General features: G+C 43.3%; 1 protein-coding gene across 18 annotated transcripts in view; it reads right to left on the bottom strand.

Annotated features, from left to right (window-relative positions):
* cast (calpastatin) overlaps positions 1-23182 on the bottom strand; it is a 48182-nt gene extending 25000 nt beyond the window's left edge. For 7 of the 18 annotated variants that reach the window (XM_042060015.1, XM_042060014.1, XM_042060016.1 and 4 more), the window contains exon 1: positions 4615-4789. In XM_042060015.1, the coding sequence (XP_041915949.1) occupies positions 4615-4617 (3 nt within the window). In that variant the 5' untranslated portion in view covers positions 4618-4789. Of the gene's footprint in view, positions 1-4614; positions 4790-12836; positions 12996-21627; positions 21709-22329; positions 22580-23065 lie in introns of those variants that run through there. The other 11 variants (XM_042060027.1, XM_042060025.1, XM_042060023.1 and 8 more) reach the window with 7 other exon arrangements.
* Between the last annotated feature and the right edge of the window lie 924 nt (positions 23183-24106).

Here is a 24106-nt window from a genome sequence, read left to right on the forward strand (position 1 = left end):
AACTTCTAGATTTTGAAGATGTTAAGAAAGACATTCTTTTGGGACTATCACTCGCTGACCCCAACCTTGACATCACCCTGGTGCATAATTTATATGTTTACCAATGTAAAGTGAAAAGGCTGTTTTGTGAAATTATTTGTCCGGCTGTAAAACATATCCAGCTACAGTAAAACAGTCTTAATAATGCCCAGAGTCCAGACTATCTTTTCTACATGTATATGAGATCAGATCACAGTCACAGATTCAGTTAATTGATCATGCACTCCGACTCCCAAGCCAAAACTGGCACCAGTTCAGATTCAGAAACTGTAGCCCAACTACTAATGTGACTGTTGATGGAACAGACTCAAAAGGTGAGGCATTCTTTACATTCTCAGGTCTCCACAGCAATGAACTTTGACCTTTAAGATTCCAAGGCAATCTCCTTGTTTCATCAAAGATTCTTTAGAAAACAATGGTTTAGAGTAAGAACTCATCCTCTATTAGTTTCCCCATGTCAAAACAAACAAGCTTTATTTTTTTTTTTCAGTATAAAGGGGTCTACACATCTGGAGTTGAACTAAACAACAAAAATATTGTTCGTATTCATTTGTTGAGTGAGTATTGTATGTTACTTAATTGATTGTTTACATCCTGGAGGGCCGAGATACTGAAACCCAAAGCAGCCCAGGAGGTTTGGCCTGTTCTCATTTCTCTGGTGAGAAACTGTGACTGCAGTCAAAATACTGGCTGGTGCATTACCTCTTACAAATAAAATACACCAGTGCCTACAAAGTGGGGCAGAGGAGTGTGCTATGTTAGTCTGAAACACTGAACAATGGGTGTGCACACACAGATTGAGAAAAGAATACTGGGCAGGTACCACATGCCTGAACTTACAAACACACAGGATTAATGAATGACGTTGGGCAACCCTCTCTCAAAACAGAGGTGGACAGTCAACTGACAGCCAGTGAAAGGGGTAGGGAGAGTCCGTATCATACTGCATGGATATCAGTTGTACACATACATACAAATATAAACTCATGCACACTGGAAGATACTGGCTGCCAATATTTAGACAAACAGTCACAGCTTTAAAGTGAACGTGACCCCGATAGCCGGGCCTATGGCCCACGGAGGAACTCCGACCAACAAGCATGAGCTGGCAAACGTGATCACCGCAAATAGACGCCAGTAGGCCGCTTCAGAGCCCAGTGCTGCCACGTACTCAGCAACCAAACCCCTGTTGGCCATGGACCTGCCATATGCTCAACCTAGAGGGAGTCAATACGAGGGTCAATGTATGGAGTGTAGATTTGGTGGATTTGGTAGTCAGGTGAATAAGTAACCTTTTGTGGCGTAAAAGGGTTCACACTGGAAGCTTGTTTTATTTATCAGCGAGTAGAAAGAAATACATCAAAGAACCTTTTAGGGTTCAGAATTGCATTTGTTTTATAAGGAGTAGTCACTGGGATATATTCAGCTACAATGTAGGCCTATTCAAAGTCCACTAATAAAAATGAATGACTGACCTCTGTGCTGTATTCAGTCATTCAGGTATCTGATATCGAACAGACAAATATTGACCCAGAGCTTATGTTTGGATCAGGTTTTTGTCTAAGAGCTGAAGCCAGATCATTCCCAACAGGTCCACAAAAACCTGTTTCTCACCCTGGCCCTTCCCACACTCCTCTGCTCTAGCCATGGCAGCAGACAGACGTGCAGATGGACATACCCACACAACCTAAACGGTGTGTTTATGCGGTGGTAAGCTCAGAGCACATGCACAAACACAAACAACAGGAATGCTCTTGATGCATTCTTATGTACAAAATGGACAGTGAGGTCAAACAGCAGGGCAGGCCACCCATCAGAAGCAAGCGCTTCCACAAACAAGATTTATGTGGTTGTGTTGCTGTGTGTGTGTTGGTGTGGGTGTGGGTGTTGGTGTGGCTGTGTGTGTGTGTGTGTGTGTGTGTGTGTGTGTTTGTGTTAAAATGTTTGTACAGGCTGCAAAGCTCCGCTTAGCTGAGGACACTATGTTGAAAAGCCTGTTCCCTTAAAAACACACTTTCAAAAGAATCACACACACACTAGTCAATCTCTTCCTCCCTCTCTTCCTCCCTCTGTTCCTCCCTCTCTCTCTCTCTCTCTCTCTCTCTCTCTCATCCTCCCACCCCCAAAGTTGGTATGACTAATGCAGTGTCCCACCCTTCAAACCATTTTCTTCTCTGTGGCAGAGGAATGCTGGTGCTAAAAGGCTTGATGCTAACACAGCCTTGCTGCTGAAGCTCAGACAGTTCTACTATTCTGCTAGCTGCTAAGTACAACAATAACAGCTAACTCGGCTAAAAAGTCTGATCCTGGCAAAAACAAGACTCTGTGACATAAGACTGTTAGGTTTAATGGCCACCAGACATTGGTCCAAAAACGTACACCAACAATTTCTCAACTGTGAGCACCAAGGAGCCAGCACCTATTGTGAAAGTCACACTTATCGTTAGCATCTTGAGTAAAAGGTTGTCTGTGATTGGCAAACCCATGGGATGTATTCAAGCAAAGGTACTTGCTTTGGGAGATGTCTCACTTTGATAATTGGCTATACTTGACAACTTGGGTTGTGTCATCACAATGCCAACACAGCCTTGTCAGGGGAGATGTCATGCCTCCACATCACACCAATGTGGCTTATAATGTGACATATTACTATGAGTGTGTTAAGAGGAATATTTTGATTGTATCTTAGCAACAAGGGCACAAGGGTTGACAGGAAGATGACATCAGGGGCAACTCAGACAGCCTCTAGGCACACACACCAAAACACCGTCACAATATCCTGTAAGCCTGGTGCTTCATCTGTTATTCTGATTATTCTAATTTCACTGTTGCCTTAAGCAGAAAGTACAAGTAGAAGTGATACCACCTGACTCACCCGACTATACATGAACTCGACTACTCAGGAAATGTTTAAATCTGCTAAAGAAGTTAACCAGAGAGTCAATGTGAAGGTTGACAAGGCCTCTCTTTAAAATATATTCAGCAAAGATTAAATAACAGAATGACAACTGGGCATATAGTCCTCAGTGGTCAAACCTGTAATGGTCAAACCTGCTCACAAACCAGGGTTAGCTGTAGTGCCTGTAGATGTCCCTTACAAAAAACAACTAGTTTTTCACGCATCAAAACTGCCTTTTTTCAGTGTTTGGAGTAGTATTTTGGGCATGAAAAGTATTGTACTGGACTTTACTGCAGAAATGCAGTATTCTGGACATGAAACTGCACTGTACTGCATTGTACTCTATTTTATACAGTCTATGATTGTACTTCAGGAAAACTGCAGTAACTGCAGTTATTTTTTGTAAGGGGTAGGACCAGGCAGACCATGTGATGGCTCAAACATATGGCACTGATAACACCAGGAAAAACTAACTGCTATCGCTTGATATACCAGACTGCAATACGCCATAACCATAACTAGAAATACATATGGCCTGATTTTTTACATTCAGTGTACTTCCCAATATTCAACATTGCAAGGAGTAACTTCTCAATAGAGCTTCAAACAAGCCAGTGTAGTTAGTGCATTAGTGTTGGATGAATTTGTTGGCTCCTTCATGCTTTCAACACCCATGCATTGAAACATAAAAGCCTGCACCAGCAATGGTGCCAGTCCATATTTCTCCACCTCAGTAATACATTATCCAAATAGACACCTGTGATAACATGCACGATATTCTCTCAGGCCCAAACTTTTCTGACTTGTTCACTGAAGTGTCCTTCCTCACAGACTCACAGGTGCTTTCCTTAAGTCTTGCACATTGCCACATAAGACTGTCTTTGGAGGATACTGGGCTCCACCTCTGCAGGCTGCAGTACTGAACCTCCACAGTATATACGTCTAGTCAGGGCCTCAGCTGCCAACTCGAGCAGTGAGCTATGTTAGTGATTTCAGGAATGCCTTTTAAATAAGGTCTTCTAAGGACCCTTTCCAGTGTACTTAACCTGATCACTTTAATTTCTGCATTAGCATACAAGTTAGATGCACTTAATCTCCTCTCTAATCCTTCTGTTTAAATGCCACAAAACTTGTAAGACTGTGTAACAGCGCGGCTTCACGCCGGAACTGTCAGACTGATCACAGCGCAGCTACAGACTGGAAAGACTGCAGGTTTCGAGCTGCTGTAAACATGCCAGGAATGTGTATCTACAGGTAAAAAAACTTCTGTGTCCCAGTAGAGAAGCATCTATTTGTAATACACACACACACACACACACACACACACACACACACACACACACACACAGTTACAGAAGCTATGGAGCTAGGAGCTATTAGCTTTACAGTAGCAGAGAGATTCTCTGTATGAACAAGCATAAATGCGCACACATACTTATACACACACACACATGTACACGTACACACACATTGTCTGTGTATGTAAAACCATTAAAAGGATGTTTTTTTTCTGAATCAGTAGCTTCATATCAGAGCTTGAGCCATAATAAAGTCATTACAATCATCATCAGCGACAGTCATCAAGTTTGAGGCCATCATACTTTCCACACTCTCACGCAACCACTCTGCCAGCACATAAACCGCTCTGAAGAGGAAACCACAAAATGGGTACGTACCATAGAGGCAAAAAGTGTGTGTCCTGTCTTTATTGGTTTCTGCCTAAGCGATAACCATCCACACCTGAAGAACAGCCACCTAAAAATCCCTCTACTGACAATGTTGAGCGACAGGGTGTATCTGTCTCGTATACACCCACATACACACACACACACATGCACATGCACACTCACACTCTGGAGAAAGAAGTCATGAAAGCTGCACGGAGACTCCTCCCCTGAAGTGGAGATGGACATGAGGGAGGGACCTGTGCTCCTTACTGTGCACTCTGCGGTCCATTGAGCTATGCTGCAGTGTGAGCTGATTGGCTGCTGCAAGGGCAAAACCCGCCCCTTTTCAATGCTAGCCAGGAAAATAAACATGAGCTGAGTCTTTCCACATGACAAGGGAAGTTCGGGTATAGGGGTGGTGGCTAGGCTAGAGCTAACATACTGACTTGAAATGTGTGTGTGTGTGTGTGTGTATGTGTGTGTGAGAGAGAGAGAGAGAAAGTGAGTGAGTGGGGCAGAATCAAAAAGAGAGTAGGCTAATACAGTACATGAGAGTGAAGAAAGTGCTGTGAATGAGTGAGGAGAAAACAGAAAACAAGAAAGACAGGCAGACAAATCGAGGTGGGCACACTCTATGGTAGGGTGTGTCCAACACACTCATGCCATAGGAATCCCAGCAGTACAGCACAGCAACCAAAAACATAACACACACATAAACACACACACACACACACAAGCCCCAAACCACACCCTTTCAACAGAGAAAAGAAGGGAGGGACCAAAGATGGAGGGACAGAGAAGAGGGAGGAAAAAGAGAGAAGGAACATGCAAAGGGAACACACTGGGTGGAGCAGCGAAGAAATATAAACATGTGGATCGAAGTTAGCTAACTTAAGAGAAAGGAGAGAGAGTGAAAGAGAGACACAGAGAGAGAGAGAGCGAGAGAGAGAGAGAGAGAGTACTGGGAGAATGAGATAACAGAGCAGAAAAACAGAGGGAAAGTATGAGGATAATACAGGAAAGAGATACAGGCATGAACACAAACCAACACGCACACATAAGCGTACACAATCACAGGCACAAACACCCTGACACATGCACACACACAGCCAAACCACTGGGGAGACTGGATATCAGCCAAGCCTTACATAACCACCCAGTTTGCCCCCCCCCCCCCCCCCCCTTCATGTGTGTGTATATATTTATATGAGCCCAATAGCCTTCCAGAACTAGCCTAGCACTAGCCTTCCCTCTCCACTCCTCTCCTAGACTTCCACAGCCTGCCAGTGGTTACCAATGCTCTACCTTTCACTAGCTGCAGTCAGGCTGGGCAAGTAGGATCACGCAGCCCTGTTGTGACTGACTGACTGACACACACATACTGGGTGCAGTCAAGATGATCAGGAACATGACTAACCAGCACTTCACAGACTTTGAGAAGAGCTCCCCCTGGTGTTCATATTCTGCACTGTATATCACTGAGTTGTACTGCCTAAAGGTCAGATCCTGAGCACAGCATTTAATGATCTATAATATGTTTGTAATTTAATACAGAACATCTAGGCCCTCCATTGAGCAATATGTAATAGAACTTGTAACTTGCTCTGCCATTGTATCAGCTGAGCTGTGAGCTGACTGTTTGGGAACAGAAATTCTTACTGAAGACCAACAGAGCTATAACTTTCTCACTTTCTCATGGAACATGCTCCCAAACTCTAGTTCTCTAGTCATTAACAGTGGATGGAGAAACCTCAGTAATGGCACCTGTGACTATATGAGAGTGAGTGTACATGTACGTCACAGCAAGACTGGATAATTAGTCTGGATAATTACAATAATAAAACACAGCTGAGGGGCAGAACAATAAGGTGGGATGTCTACTAATCTATGCCGAGGGGGGATGATCTGTATCATATATGATTACTGAATTCACCCATGCGAAAACTAAATGTTTTGAAAACGATACTTTTCCTTTGCGTATTCAAAGACCTCTGCGTCCTCCATACATTTAACATTGTTTCTAGAAATACCCTCATCCAGACGGAAAGACAAAACAACATATAACAATTGTGGCACGTGTGTTTTTGCAAAAATATTTATATCGTCATGAGGATTTCTTTATTCTCAGAATAAATGTGCTTCTCTTTCCTCATTGTTTTCATTCTGAAACCATAAAAAGATGATTTGTTATACCCCTTGTATTCATCTTTACCAGGGGTACTAATAAGTGTGGAGGGTTCTGTGTATACAGAAACATACACTGTGTTAACTTAGTCCCTCAAAGAGGGCACTAGAACAGAGCAAGAGCAGTGACATAATTACTTCCACATCAACTATAAACAAACAGTCCGCACGTTTGCATGAACAGATTCTGAATCTGATCTGTTGGGCCTATTAAGTTCTCGCAATAACATTTTTAAAGCTGAATACCATTTTCTGCTGACTTGACCAAGTGTGTGTGTGTGTGTGTGTGTGTGTGTGTGTGTGTGTGTGTGTGTCAAATTCCACAGTCTGGGGAGGAAAGACTCCCCGACTGAAACTTCCTAAAAAGGCAAACATTTCATACCCTCAGACAACATCACCCCCATATCAGTCACCAGGCTGTCTTTCTGTCTGTCTCTTTGGCTGTGTGTGTGTTTCATTGTTACTTCTGTTTGCTGGCTGTGAAGGATGATGCATCGGGGCAGAGAGGGTGTGTGATTGCGTTATCGGGTCACGCCTATGAGATTGTAACTAAAGTTCACTGAATGAGTGAGAGAGAGGTTGTGACCGGGTGAGAGAGAGAGAGTGAGTGAGTGTGTGTGTGTGTGTGTGTGTGAGAGAGAGAGAGAGACCAAGAGGGTGTGAAGTACTGCACCAGTATGAGAACAGGGGGACCAGACCAGACTAATGGCCGGCTGTGGCTGAACTGTATGAGAAATGTCCCCTTGCGAGAGATGTTTACAGTCGGGTTATTTTTGAATGCTTGTTTATTCACATGGAAAGCACCCACTGATTACCATTTGCATTCCGAGCAACAGGTCTTACATGCTCGGTGAAGTATTATTGGACTGTATGTTGAGTGATTTCATGATTATTAGCCCCTGTGTGAATATGTGTCAGTGTGTGTGTGTGTGTGTGTGTGTGTGTGTGTGTGTGTGTGTGTGTGTGTGTGTGTGTGTGTAACTGTGTATGTGTATGTATGCAACTGTGTGTGTGCGCGTGTGTGTGTGTGTGTGTGCCATGTGTGTGTGTGTGTGTGTGTGTGTGTGTGTGTGTCTGGGTGTGAGTGTTCATGGCGTGTTTCAGCAGGGTGGAGCAGGCCAGAAGAGAATAGACTGTGGCGCTACGCACCCCTTATCTGTTGACACGCCAAACCCAAGCCCTGCCCAGACATCCAGGGCCCCGCCAATTAAGAGTGATGCAATGACCCCTGTATAAATCTGTGCCTGAGAGATCTTTCTCTGCCTTTTTCTCACTCTCTCACTTTTCTACTTTCTCTCTCTCTCTCTCTCTCTCTCTCTCTCTGAGTCATACCAGAGTCAACAACAACGGCAGAAACCAAAACAGCACTCACCTAAAATCACACAATTTACCAATGAAATATCGTAAAAAATATCATAAAAAAACTATGACAGCAGGAAGGCTAACTGCCTCAGCTAAATACCCTTCAGCAAAAGGTTACTTCTACTGCTCTCTCTCTCTTTGTGTGTGTGTGTGTGTGTGTGTTTGTGTATTTTAGGAGGCTGGTGGTTAAAATGCACCTAAACCTGAATGACCGCACTGCATTTTCCTGTGTTGGAGAGAACTCTGTGTGTACCACCCAGTATTTTCCGAATGAAGTAACAACCTGTGAGTGAAAACCGGAAGATGGTACGTGCTAAGTCAGAGCAGCTCAGAGTTGCTGAACACAGCTCGCTACATGCTTTGAGTCAACTAGTTTCTCAGTCACCCAAAGGCCTTTCTTACAGGCCCCTAGTAACACAGCACTAAACACTACATTAAACACAGCACTACACACACACCACTGTGCATTGCACTAAACACAGCACTGAACACAGGCCTCACAAAGGGAAATAAACCAATGACCCTTAAACCTCATACCACCCCAAAAATAAACAAAAGAATCTCAGCAACCTATGTACTGAAGTCTACGTGCGAATGACACACAGACACACACACACACACACACACACACACACACACACACACACACACACACACACACACACACACACACCAGGTGCCACAAAGCCGGAAGGGATCATATGACCCACGTGCCAGATCAAATCCTGTTTACCCAAGCAAACACCATGGGAAATAAACGATGAGCTGTCACATGCAATGAGCTGCTGAGTGACTGCACTGGCAGGCGTTACTCCTCTTTCTCAATCTCTTTCCTAATCTATCGCTCTTTTTCTCTCTCACTCTCTCTCCTTCCTTCATTCCCTCTCTTTCTCTCATTTCCCCCCTGTCGCTCCTGCTCAATCTCTCCACCCCACATGCATCTGCTGTGAAGTGCTGCTATCTTTAGCACGGGCATGCTGTGTGGTGTTGGTTTGCAGCTCTTTGGCCCCTTCACCATGCCAGTCCACACTCACAAAGTGCTTTCAGACTGTGCTGTCCACGCTGACATGGTCATTGACACGATCCTTTAATAGATGGCATCCCCTTTGGGAAGCAGCAAGCAATCATTTAGTGTCAGTGTAATCTCACATAATGTGTCACCTACAGAGATCAAAGTCAACCCTAGCGTGACATATTGATAATTATTGTTTTGTTTGATTTAGTTTGAACAGTATCTGTTGGATAACTGTGATGCTCCTTGCACAGTGATTTGCTAGAGTGGCCCTGCTGCATATGCAGTGCTTGTAGCATTTCAAACAAAAGCATCAGGGTCTCAATATCCTGCCTGGATCTGGACAACCAGAGGTAAAGGAAGTCTACTGGCAGGAGTCCAGCAAGTACAGACAAAGAAGGAATGCATAGAAAACAAAGGACACTGTGATCAACCCAGAAGGTACCAAACACTTCTCACACAATAACAATGAATTCATTGCTTTACCTTATCAACACTTTCTTGTGAGCATGTCCATTGCTGCACCTTTTAAAGTTCTCTTTGCTAGACTGTCTTCTAGAACCCAATGACAACACTGGGACACCATGCACTATGTGACAACACTGCACGCCATCATTTCATGGTGAAAAGAAGCTCTTTGTCTTTACTGTTTTTAGAGTATCATTGGAAAAGGCCACAGGTTGTTGACATGCCCTGTTTCAAGCCTCCCTCTGGTCAGATCAGACAGAACACAGTGTTCATCAGCCCAGCACCCATCATCTTGTGACTGATGCCCATTCCGGCCGACTTCCTGCTATTCAAAGTCCAGCCACAACAAGGGACCCATACGGCCCAAAAGGGCAGTGAACAGTCAGCACATGCGCACACATCAAGCTTTTTGTTCAGGCCCATTACCTCTCAGTAGCTGCCTACGGCGGAATTAGATTTTGTGATTGTTGTTGCCATTTCGAGCTTGAAAACAACAGAACTGAATCATCCTTCATCCTACCATATCAGGAGTTTTGTATCCTGATGTTCTACTACCAGTGATTCACCAACATAGCTTTGTGTATAGTTAGCAAATAGAGGCGCTAGCGCACTTCCATTCTGATTAGCCAGTGTTCTCAACCACAATGAGCTTGCATTTGCACGCTAGCGCTAGCACAACCACCATGACCTTACACACCATGACCCAGCACCCTATGGGGCCCTACAGTGACCTTACCAACAGCCGCTGCAAGGAACTAATGGATGGATGGTTGGATGGATAAAGACTCTCCCAGTAAACCACATACTCTTGTGCAAGTAGAGCCTCCGTAACAAGTACTTTCACTGGCATGCTTTCCGTGCTGAATAAGTGTCAAATGATGACGGCCTTTTCCAGCAGCTCACTACAGTACAGGATGAGCTCTCTGTGACGAGGGGGGGGGGGGGTGATTGGGTATTTTTCTGAGTGGATGTGTCACTGAGTCATTGCCAACCCAGTGGCTGCATATTCATAACAACATAACAGCTGGACATAGAGCAGCATGGACCTGCTGTATGTTACAGCACTCACAGTGACCAGACACCATGCAGGAGAATGGGACTGTATGTATGTGTGTGGACACTCACAGTGACCAGACACCATGCAGGAGAATGGGACTGTGTGTATGTGTGTGGACAGCACTGAGGGGGATGGGCAGATAGATGCAGAGAGACAAACATGGAGAGAGGGAGAGAGAGAGAGAGAAAGAGAGAGAGAGACAGAGAGAGACAGAGAGACTGTGTGTGTGTGTGTGTTAGGGTGGTGGCACCCTAGTTACAGAAGTTTGCCTGCAGGTCTGGAAGTAATTCAGCTCTTTTATATAACAGTGCACAAGGGCACGCCACACTGCTGCGTGTGTGCGTGTGATTCTGTGCAGGCTTGAGACACTCAGGCCAAAAATGACAGCAGGGTGAGACGTCTGACATTCCACCAGTGAGAAGAGGCAGATAGTGAAAATGAAAACACAATCTCAAATACACACACACACACACACACACACACACACACACACACTATGCCCTGGATCTATTTGCCAATACTATGGCCTACTCTGTTATCCAATCAATGCAGTTTAGAGATTACACACGTACAACCCAACACCACTGCACCACAGGTTAACTTAGTTTAAGGCTAGGATAGGAAAAGGCAATGTGCAGTAATGAATATTGCATCAAGTCAGTATAGTGCACAGGCCTAGACCACACCATTACATCCACTACTTTACCATGGCATTAATGCTGATCTTTAAGTGAACATACTATTGAAACACCACCGATAAAAAGGTCAGTACATTCCTGTGTGAATGTGACTATTCTGAACTGTTGCATTCCTGCTAAAATGGCCTCTATCAAAGAGATTGCACACATGTAGTGTCTTGTATGTGTGTGTGTGTGTGTGTGTGTGTGTGTGTGTGTGTGTGTGTGTGTGTGTGTATGTCTGTCTGTATATTAGTGTGTGCTTTTCTAGCCAGCCACACAGGAGCTGAAGTTAAGCAAGGAGCTCACTGCACTGTGGGTACGTACACTATGCCATCCCGGGCCTCCTGCCCAATACCCACACACACACACACACACACACACACATACACACACACACACACACACACACACACACAGTAATATACTTGCTCTAAATCAGGGTATCAGAGTACCATGGCAGCCACTTAGAAAGCTCTCTCTCACATGGCTGTGTCTACTTTAAAAGCACCATCATATATTATGACTGAAAGATCTCTCCCACTAGTCCTACTGCGCTCTCAGTCCGAACAAAACAAACTTTGTCCAAAAACAGCGCTTAGGTGAATGGAAATTCACCACTCAAAACGTTCTAACTAAACTGCCAGTCTAGAAACGCTCTGACTCTATGCAGCACTTAACAGCACACTCATGTTTCCTAGTCAGCAATCATTAGCCGGATACAAACAATTGTGTCTTCACACAGTTTACTTCAACGCATACAAAACATCTCAAGTGCCTGAATGAATGAATGAATGACATGACACACACACACAATCACACACACACACAAGCACCACCATACTACTCACAATGGCACTAATGCACACAAATATTTCCCTGCTTAAAAACTGGATACCCAACATTACAAGCCCAGAGCCCAGTGACCAGTGAACAGAGGACATACTGTGTCCTGAGCTCAATTCCTCCACCATCACTCTTTTTCATGTCACTCTCTCTCTCTCTGTTTAAAGCTTGAGTTTCAAGAGCTTCCCAGAAGTCTCTACCGCTCTGAAATTCCTCTTCTCCTCCTCCTCCCTTTTTGTAGGCTGTCTTGGAGCTGTACCAAGAGATCTCTCCTATCTAGCTAACCCACCCATTTCAAAAACTTGTACATAAAATCACGTGTGACAGCAGATTCTCTCAAAGACACGCAGGAGGAGTAGGCACAAGAAAGAACAACATGCTGAACTTGCTAACATCCGCTAACACTCCCAAAAGAAATAGCACACATAAGCATTAGAAGTGAGAGATCTACTTTGTCATCAGAGCAGCCGACAGTTTTGGGTACAGACAGTTCTTTTAAAACAGATGTTCCTTGACACCCACACACTGTGTCTCTCTCTCTCTCTCTCTCTTTCTCTCTTCTCTCTCTCTCTCTCTCTCTCTCTCTCTCTCTCTCTCTCTCTCTCTCTCTCTCACACACACTTACCTGCTCTTCCACTGTAACATCTTGCAAAGTTTGGCCGTCGTGCGTAGGCCCACGGAACCAACTCAGAATCTGGCCCATGATTGCTGGCCGTACTTGTGTATGGAGGGGTGTGTGTGTGTGTGTGTGAGTGAGTGTGAGACAGCGCTCAGAGCTACAGCAAGATCCAAACACTCCACAGAAAAGAGGGAGGGGCTGAGCATGGGCAAAGAGGAGGGGTGGGGCTAATCATCTGAAATAGCAGCAGGAGAGGGAGGGCTATAAAGGGAATGACCACTCTCTCTCTTTCTCTCACACACACACACACACACACACACACACACACACACACAAACTTAGACATAGTTGTCAGCTGTTAAACTTTGACATGACGTGGAATAACTTTATTGGAGAAAGACACAGAGAGCAGACAACCCTCGCAAAAAGGCAATGGAAAAGCAGTGAACTGTGCAAAAGAAGCCTGTTATCTCTAAGGGGGATGTGTGGTCAAGCTCACATCCTGACAAGTAAACTTTACCCCCACCCCCCCACCCCCCGCACACATACACACACACACAGAACTGCATAACGCAAACAATCATATCAAGAGAGCTAAAGACCTTTCCAGACCTTTCAGCGAACCTTTCCAGACCACCTAAATAATCCTTGTGCATTTTTATAAAACAAGATAGTGGCTCAGTATAGTCATTACAAAATATGAATGCTGTGATAACTAACAAAGCTATGCAAAAAGACATCTGCACTCATTCTGAACCCGGACCCAAAGGAGATAAACCTATCTATACATTTTATCATTAGCGAAGGTGGCAAAAAAGAAGAATAGAATAGAACACTATTTCTACACACACCATGCAGAGAGAGAGAGAGAGATAGTGAGAGAGAGATAGTGAGAGAGAGAGGGCCAAGTCCAGTTCTGTCACAAGGCTTACAGCGGTAATATACTCATTATGTATTAAGGCTCAGCTCCAGATGATCGCTTATAGGGTGGGGACAGCCACAACAATAAAGCAGTGAATGACTCACACACGCACAAACACACACACAATTGAAGCCCTGATATTTTGAGAAAAGAAACACTGTCACTACCTATGAAAAGAGCATCTCTCTCTCTCTCTCCTAATTCAAAGTTCAATTCAAAGTTGTTTTATTAGTATGACTGTACAGTGTTGCTAAAACAAATATATTAGTGTTGCCAAAGCAAATAAAATATAACAATATAACATCAGCACTTGTGTTGTAATATACGGATCATTATCTTTCAGAAATTAGAAACCCATAACCCTAACCCTTTCACAAAATAATGAACTATGCCACACACACACACACACACACACACACACACACACACACACACACACACACACACACACACATACACACACACACACACACACACACACACACACACACACACACATACACACACACACACACACACACACACACACATACACACACACACACACACACACACACACACATACACACACACACACACACACACACACACACACACACACACATACAGACACACAATGACGACAGATACACTCCATCACTCTCTACTTCTTCACCTCTAATGTTACACTCAATTCAATTCAAGTGAGCTTAGCATGAGAAATATTTTTGCATTGCCAAAGCAGAACATTTAGACATACATTTAGATAGAGAATGCTTAGAATACTTAAAGCATTAAAGCATTCTGTGACGTAATTGGCAGCAAGATCTGCTGTCTGTCCTTGCTGTCCAAGTAATACTGCCATTATTTCTTGTTCTTCTAGATTTCGGAACCCTGGGATTAGGCTTGTAAGCCTGTCAAAGTATGACTTACGTATAGTTGTATATTTCTCACAGTGAAGAAGGAAGTGCACCTCAGTCTCAACCTCGCCTGTTATGCAGTGACCACATATTCTTTGCTCTCTTGGCAACCAGGATTTTTTTAGTCTGCCTTTTTCTATGGCTAGACTGTGGCCACTGAGTCTGTATTTGGTCAGGATCCATCTCGGACATATATCTCTAACAATAAAGAGATATTTCTCCAATTGGTATTCAGAGTTTATTGACCAGTAACATTCTAATTTGCTTTGGGGTTTTTTGTCTCATTTTTTGCATGTTGATGGCCAATGGGAATCTGCCTAGTTCTGCCCTGCATACATTGGTTGGTGTTTTGTTTTCTTTTGGATTTTTAAGATCAATCTGCAGAACTCTACATTTAGGCTTTTTATAGGATGTTTGTCCCATTTAGTGTAGCTCACTGAGTGGACCCCATACCCCATCTGTACAGCGGATTACACAGTCAAATATTTTGCACCAAATTTTAATAGGTATGTTTATGTTCCAGATATGTCTTTTTATTGCATATAGGGCATTTTGCGAGCTTTTTCTTTTAGTGCATTCACTGCCATGCTGAAACTCCCCGATGCAGTCATAATTAGGCCAAGGTAAATGTGTGTTCCAGAGAGGTGCTGCCTAGATTGAAATGGTATCTGTGGTATGGTAACTGTTTTCTCACTCATCTATGGAAGAGCACACATGAAGTGAAACATTCACTATGACCTAACGACCTAGCACACACAGACTTACACAAAAATGTTTTTATCTCTCCAGCCAGTCATCTAAAAATGCACTACATCTGTCTATCCATCCATCATCCATCCTGATTCCTGAATTTGCATTCCTGTACAAATAAACGCTTTGATGAATGGAGCATTTCCGCACAGGGCAGATGATGGCCTTGACAATAGAGGAAAGAAGTACCGTAATTCCACTCACAGCCACTCCAGACCTTCCCAACAAACTCTCTCTGTTCAAGCACCGAACAAAGGCTGCATTTACAGTGGACACACACAGACACACATTTATCATGGGTACCAGCTCATATTGTGTGTGTGTGTGTGTGTGTGTGTGTGTGTGTGTGTGTGTGTGTGTGTGTGTGTGTGTGTGTGTGTGCATGTGTGTGTGTGTGTGTGTGTGTGTGTGTGTGTGTGTGTGTGTGTGTGTGTATGTGTGTGTGTGTGTGTGTTGCTTCTATGTTTTGAACCCCCATATTGAGGTGAGCAAGGATGAAACATGTGCTCTCATGTGACACACATTCCGATTCCATTTGTTGACATCACAACATCAAAACCCTCTCCTCAAACACACACACACACACACACACACAGATAGAAAGAGAGAAAGAGAGAGAGAGGAGCACCACACACCGCACAAACATAGTATGTGTGATGTATGTGTATATGAGATTATTTACTTAAGCATACACATCTTCAAGTCTGTCTGTGGCTGTCAGAGTATGTGTGAGTGTGTGTCAACCATTCACGTGATTACTATTGAGAAAGAACTCTCAAGCAACCTGCAATCTGATATTAGGTGACGCTGGCAGTGAAACATATTTTGAGCTGCTTGCTCTGAAAACAAACACGTGAGATCTGATGCATAGAGGACACCGACAGACGATGAGAAAGACAGATGGCATGAAGAAAAAGTAAAAAGTTAAAAAGTAAAACTTCACCAAAGCTGAGTGTTTAGATGTTTATGTCTTTGGATGTTTAATACGACATGCAGTAAGGCCCAGCTGCATACAGACATGAAAAAGATGGGTAATATTGACCCTACAGCAGAGTGACACAATGATGACACAACTCTACTGAGAACACGCAGTTCCATTCCAATGTGACTGGATATTTTAGTTCCAATGAGCCACACATACATACAGACATACAGACAGATGGATATACTTGTAGGAGGAAAGGTAAAGCAGAGATAGCAATAAAATGTTATAAGATGTACATATGTATATTCCTATTGCCAATATTGTTTTTACCAACGAGCCCAAGCATCAATTGACCCTGGGCCTATCCCATAATAAGACAGATACTCTCATCCCATCTCTCTCACACACACATGCACACACATTCAAATATACCGTACATACAGACTCTACTTTGGCAAGACACCACAAGGTTTGTGTCCACACAAAGTCATAGCCACCCGCAGAGGTGGAAAAAGTACGAAAATATTGTACTCAAGTAAAAGTACCAATACCTTGATGAAATATTACTCAAGTACAAGTTAAAATACCGATCTGAAAATGTACTTAAGTAAAAGTAAAAAGTAGTTCATTTAAAATGTACTTTAAGTAAAAGTTACTTAGTTACTTTTTTTTTTCCTCCATAGTAATGCATGGGGTTAGTTAGTTGTCTACAAATATCACAACCGTGGCAAAACGTTGACATGTGAATACATTGAGCCAATCATGTGGTGTGTTGTAAAATACATTGAGCCAATCATGTGGTGTGCTGTGAAGACATCATGCCAATCATCTGTTGTGATCTCGCTGCTGGAGCAAGATTGGTGTCGTGAAGCCTTACGCACACGCATTTCTGCCGAAATAGATGCACGATAAGTGCCCAAAAAGTGTTGCAATATGGCCGCCGAGTGGAGGTACTTGCCTGAAAAGGACTTTGGTCCTAGCTCGAGTTGCTGCAGCCAGCAGCTAAGGCAGCCATGTTCATGCTCCCAGTGTGTAGCGCTGTAGCTGCAGCAACTCGAGCTAGGTAAAACCGATTGTTTCAGTTTTGTTCATACCGACAGTACTCGGTGACGTTGAGAAATGGAGTTCTTCTTCAAGTTTGAGCAGTAGTTGATTTTCAAAGTTAGTTGCACTCATCCTTGCGTCGCTTTGCAGTGAACAGTAATCCAGCACAACTGAAAAGCCCCTCACAGGCAGCTGAGGCAGGCAGGCCAATGTTGAGTTGCAGAGAGTTTTTTTTAATATTTGGAAACGAGCAGAAGGTTCAGCAGATTAAAGGGCGTCAAACTGGGGGGGAGAGTGGGAAGTATAGGGCCCCAATGGAGGAGAGGGCCCTTGAAAAGTGGAATACGGGGGGTACAACATTTTCACCAGGCATTAGTAATAACTCAGGTAATCCACACATAAAAAATCCAAACAACTCCATAAGTAGAGTCATGTGTAATGAAGTGGAATAACACAGGGAAAAAGTAGATGCTGTTGCCACCGCGATGGCAGAAGACCACCACAAGCTAAGAAAAAGCACTAAGGCAAGGAAAGGGAAGGAACGAGCTGGAATCTGTAAGTAGTTAGAGTAGTTATCCTTTCTATCTGTGCAAATTAATATAAGCTTGGTTAGTATATTGATGGCCTATAAAAAAGTTTTTCATTACCAAGGTGTCACACAAGAAACATTTCATGATGGATAAAAGCAAAAAGCTCTCCCAAGACCTTTGCAACCTTATTGTTGCAAAACATATCAATGAAACTGGTTACAGATGAATTTCAAAACTTCAGAATCTTCAGTAAGCAGCATGGGAGCCATTATCTGCAAGTGGAAGAAACATCACTGCCATGCAGGATCTCCTCGCAATATTTCTGACCAGGGAGTCAGAAGGATAGTCAATTCCAAGAGCCAAGGACCACTCGGAGAAAGCTCCAGAAAGATTTGAAGGCAGCCAATTCAATTAAATTCAATTAAACAGTTCTGGAAGTAACTAAAGATCAGGATTCACAAGAGGGACCCCTGGAATCTGTTTAGAACAATGGGCCAAAATCACACCTGATACTGTGACTAATACGTTTTGTCATACAGGAAATGTCTTGAAGCTGTCTTTACAAACAAAGACTTTCCCACAAAGTATTGAAGAAATTTCAGTAGGCACGTTCAATACTTTTTTCCTGTGTCATTCCACTTTAATACACATAACTCTTATTTTTTTTATATGTGTGTTAATATAATGTGTGGTGAAAATTTCGAATAGACTCACTGGAAGTTTAAGCTAATTACTGAAAATATATATATATGTCCACCATATATTTATTTTACCTGAATATATTTGAACTTCCAAATTAAATGTCAAAATGAATGTCAGATGAAATTTAAAGTTTGACTGACTGGATTTTGTATACAAAACATAGTGAAAACTGTCTAAGGTCACTCTCACTCTCCCTTGCTAGAACTAAATGGTTTAGTCCGCCTGCACGATTCATAAGGTAGTCTATCTTTTGTTTATTTAGTTGAGCATCGCTAGTAGTGGACCGCTCATTGTTGTGCTGCTGGTGCAATGTTTTCTCCAAGAAAGCCAAGTCAGGTTACTAAAAAGAAAGACATCAAAATGAGGGGAAACAACTGCTAATAAACTTCTTTCCAAAGAAAGGTGAGCACAAACGTCAAAACACGAAATCCCATGGTGTTTGCTTGAATATCTCCGCTATCATTAGTGCTAAAACGAACGAGACAACCCATTGAAATAGCAGAAAATACACTTTCATGGGTTAGGCTACACATGTAATCTGATGCATCTTGTGATCCAGCTCCATCTCCATCACATTCAGAAAGACTGCATGGCGCCAGCTTGATTCATGTCCTGTTGTAGGCTACATGCTGATCATTATCACTAGGCTAGTGGTTTAGGGCGCGATTTCTTTTCTCTCCCTTTCTGTTTTCGTTAGTCTTAACTTTTTTTTTTACTCAAGTAACGGATGGGATTTTTTATGTAGCGAAGTACAATACTTCACTCAAAATGTAATCAAGTAAAATTTAAAATACCGATTTTATAAACTACTTAAAAAATACAAAATACACAGAAAAAATACTCAATACAGTAACGTGAGTAAATGTATTTCGTTACTTTCCACCTCTGGCCACCCGCCCCACACAAGCACATCAAACAAATAAACGACAGCATGGCACCAGTTTAAACACCCTGGCTGAAAGAGCCTTTATATATATATATTAATGCTTCTACAATAACATGTACACTCTCGTGCTGACTAACACTCTATTGTTCCATGAGCCTGTCCTTATCTTTTATCTCACTGTCTTACAGCTGAGCGCCCAGCCACCCTGAGCCACACCTGTAAGAGCGGCTGGAAGCTAACCCAGCTTGTTCAACCAGCTGCTACTTCTCAAGAAATAGCACTAATGTGTGTGTGTGTGTGTGTGTGTGTGTGTGTGTGTGTGTGTGTGTGTGTGTGTGTCTGTGTGTGTGTGTGTGTCTGTGTGTGTGTCTGCGTGTGTGTGTGTGTGTGGGTGGGGACCTCCCAATGATGTACAGTATGCACCACATACAGTGGTGATAAATCTATGTATAAGGGAATGAAATTAAGGAATTTTCTCCATAGTATTTGGTGCGTGCATGTGTGTGTGTGTGTGTGTGTGTGTTCAAAAGTGTGTCTATGTCACTGTGTGTATGTGTGTCACTGTAACTGAACTCGTGGCAAAGCTATTTCTGGGCTCATCCTTCATCTACACCTCCTCTCTCATGGACAGCAACACAAAACCTGTGCAGCAAGCTTCACCATATACATACTATACATACTATACATACACACACACACACACACACAACACACACACACACAACACACACACACAAACACAGTAAACCTTATGGACACTGGGCTGTCTCAAATATCAAGGCCATGTTAATCCAGCCCAGTCAGAGAGGCAGGACTGGAGATCCAGCTATCTCATACATGCTGTATATCAGGCAGGTCTTTGACTCCTGCCTGCAACTGGTTACTAGAGGGTTCATTCACATTCCAAAGCAAATTTGCCTTTGGAGACTAGCATACGTTTCCTGGTTTAGTAGCGCCAGTGGAGGAAGTAATGGAGATTAAGTGACAGAGGAATGGTCTGCTGGTGCACCTAAGTGTATGTCAGCTAGTAATGGCAGTATGGGTGGGTAGCAATGCACTTTAACTTTTATACTGTAACTAAAAACAGCTGTATGCTGTATGCACAACTTTTGAGCAACAGAGGGCAGTAAAGCCTAAAATACACTCAAAGCTTGAGGCCATACAACATATTTTCTCTTCTTGTTTATGAAAGTCATTCATGTCATTACCAGTTAAAGGCATTTGATCCATCCATCACTGTCACGTCATGTCATGTTACTGTCACATAATTAAATCGGCACAATAAAGTTTGCATGCAAAAAATGCTTACAACAGCAAAAGCAAAGTGAAACTAGTGGTCAGTCATGTAACAGCATCATTTTTCTACAAATCTGCTCTTAACTCTCTCTGTATATCATTTTAATTCATTATCTTTGTATAATCTTTGTATAATCATTATCTTTGCACTGAAGAACAAGCTGGCGCTGCCCCAGATACAAAGAATGTAGGAGTGTTGGCTGCATGGTGTGTTGTGGACAGGGAATGGCTGGTACAGATTAAGATGGGATTGAGAAGGCTCTCCTCCCATGCTTCCCTGCAATCACTTTCTGTTCCAGCAAATGTACAGACACGGGGAACATCAGAGTAACGGTTCTTTTTTATGACATTTTGATGACATGATTGACATGATCATCCACAAATTATCAGCAGTAATGGGACAACTATTCAGCAAACCCTAAAGACAGCCTAACTGTCAGTAAGTTAGATGATCCTGTAAACTACCGTTGCTTTTAATTAACCACGGTCATCATAACAATAATGCTATCCCAAAATATTGTATAAGGCATTATGGCTACAGATAGTTTCTGCCTACTATTTCATAACATTAAATTAAAGTTGAACCTATATGAGTATTTTGGAGGTAGCTGTTATATTCCGTCTTCACACGTATATGTGATATATCATGTGAACTGCTCTGAGCATTTGGTGTCTCTTACCCACCTCTCTCGCTCTCTCTCTCTGTGTCTCTCTACCACTCTCTGTTGACAAGGTCACAATTAGAATAGTTCTTTCACCACACAGGACTTCTCAGCCACCTGTACCTCACAGAGCAAGACACCTCTGCCAAACACACACATACACACACACACACATCCTTACCTGAGAACCAGAGGCTGTTTTGTGTGAGGTGTGACTTGTAGAAGTCTGACGATCAACTCCTGGGAGCGATCCCTCACCTTTCTGGAGATCACACACACATACAGTCATACAACACATTTAGTGAACCTATACAGACACAAAAACCTCTATCCCACTGTACACATACACACACACAGAGAGACATATAAAGATAATGTAAGCACGGAGCTAAATAGGTTGGATATACAGACTCCGCAGAAGCGCACGCACGCACGCACACACATACTGAAAACTGTATGAGATTACTAAGAACACGTTTTATAATTCAGTGTAGTTATTGAGCCAGTGTAAAACGACTTCTCTTCCATTGAAATAAAAAGGTGCGATACCTTCTGCACACATTACTGTCCCGCGATATTATTTCCACTGATAAAGGATTACTCAACACTTAATCGCATATCAAACTTATGTGGAAGTATAGAAAAGCAACCACACCCCTGCTGCCTAAAACAAGGTAGCAACTTATAAGTTTTAAGTGGATCAATCAAACTCCCAAAATGTGATCTTGAGTAGGCTAACTCCATGAAGTTGTGTAACTTGCTGTTTGTAGCTGTACACTACAGTTAAATTCAAGCGAACTTGCCAAGACACACACCCCTCGATACGACAGAATTCGCCCCGCGGTTACCGACAAAGCCCAAGGAAATCCGTACGTATACTCACGAGCGTCATCCAATATGCGGCGTATGCCATGGGGGAGACGGAAGAGAGAGTTTCTAGCACCGTTGGGGGGAGAAAACTCTGAAAACTGGCAGAAAGAGTGGATCGTGTTTTAGCTGGTGATAACGCCCCCTCTCTCCCGTTCTACTCAACCTCACTAACGTTCTGGTTGAAAGTGCCACTCCTGTGCGTCTGCCGTGAGAACAAGAATGATAATTGCTGCAGATGAAGCGGTTCATAGAACTATCCCTGACTGGATTAAGTCCCTTAATGATGTATGTCTTCCTCGGATTAGGGTAGTGAGGAAATAGCGTGGTTTGACTTTCACTGGTTCTTTTGGGGTGTTCCCAGGGTTTTCAATGGGAGATGCGCGTTACGCAATGAACTCAGTACTCTGCATTTTTAGAGTTCTTTCATGCCAGGCCCATCCCGGATTAATGACAAAGACAACATCGCCACAGAGTGTGGCAATCAGCAAGAGAAGTAATAAACAACGGCGCTGTATGATAGGCGACATATCAGCGTGCAAAAAGTTCCCCACCCCCTGTCGCTTGAAGCATCCCATAATGACATCCAACAGTTAGACTTATCAGCACGACTAATTAATCAGTCTGTCAGCTCGTCTGCCACCAAATTATGCTCTAATAGCACCTGACAAATAAACACTCCCAGGCTTAATACATCATTTCTTCCATGCAGTCTGCCCATTTATGACTACAATAGCTGCAAAAGCACTCACCCCACGGGGCTTTTTGCGTCCATGACCCCTCTTCCTGTGCGGCATGGTTGACGTGCGGTAGGGGACGGATCTATTGTGTGCGAACGCGAAACGAGCTACAGAACCAAGAAGCACAGGCACTGATGGGTACAGTCACGGCGCACCGCTGCTCCTCCCGCCCAGAATCTTGAGTCATCGGCCCGGGCCTGTAAGAGACGCTGGCAAAGGGGGAGGGTGTCGTGGCACTGTGTCAACAGGGTCTGCGCTTTTGTTCCGCGGAAGCTGTGAACTAAATGATTGATGCCGCAAGCTCTACCGCTCTATTACGCAATGATAAGCAAACATGGATATGTATAGAGAATGTGATAGATTTAGGTATGGAACTGTTCGACCGTGTCAATCATTAAATCAATACTATGCGCGTACTCACACGCAACAACCCCCTCCTCCCCTTTATCTCTCTCTCTTCACCTCTCTCTTTCTCTGTGTGTGTGTGCGCGTGTGTATGTACGTTTCTGAATTGCATTGTATGAGCAGGATGTTATTAGCATTTTTTCAGATTGTATGGAGTATGTGCACCGTGCTGGGATGGAGAAGTTGGATTTCCCTCCATGTCTTATCTGATGCATACCAGCTTCCCTTTCAGCTGATCAAAGACTGATAGGAAAGGTGTGTGTGTGTGTGTGTATGTGTGTGTGTGTGTGTGCATGTGCCATTGTTCTTTTACTCGTTTCCACTTTATGCATACTGTATTCAGTGTACACCACACCTATTCTCACATGCTGTAAGCAACATGATTTGTACCAAACACCAACTGCAACCAAAAAGCTACTGCTTGTGTTTACATACAGTGGATCCACCATGTCCGTCATGACTAGCCTGGTTCATGACACTGACAGGTGGAAAAATGCATAAGAGTGTCCTGCAGTTATGGTTTCCCCTTGCCAATGTCTGAGTGAATAATATAGGTGATTATCATCAATCTGAAGGACATGTAGATTTTGTTTCACCTACACCACATCATATCACGACCATGAGTGACGCTTGAGCAATTTTACTGCG

Source organism: Alosa sapidissima, chromosome 13 (genome assembly GCF_018492685.1).
Source record: "Alosa sapidissima isolate fAloSap1 chromosome 13, fAloSap1.pri, whole genome shotgun sequence".
Lineage (NCBI taxonomy): Eukaryota > Metazoa > Chordata > Actinopteri > Clupeiformes > Clupeidae > Alosa > Alosa sapidissima.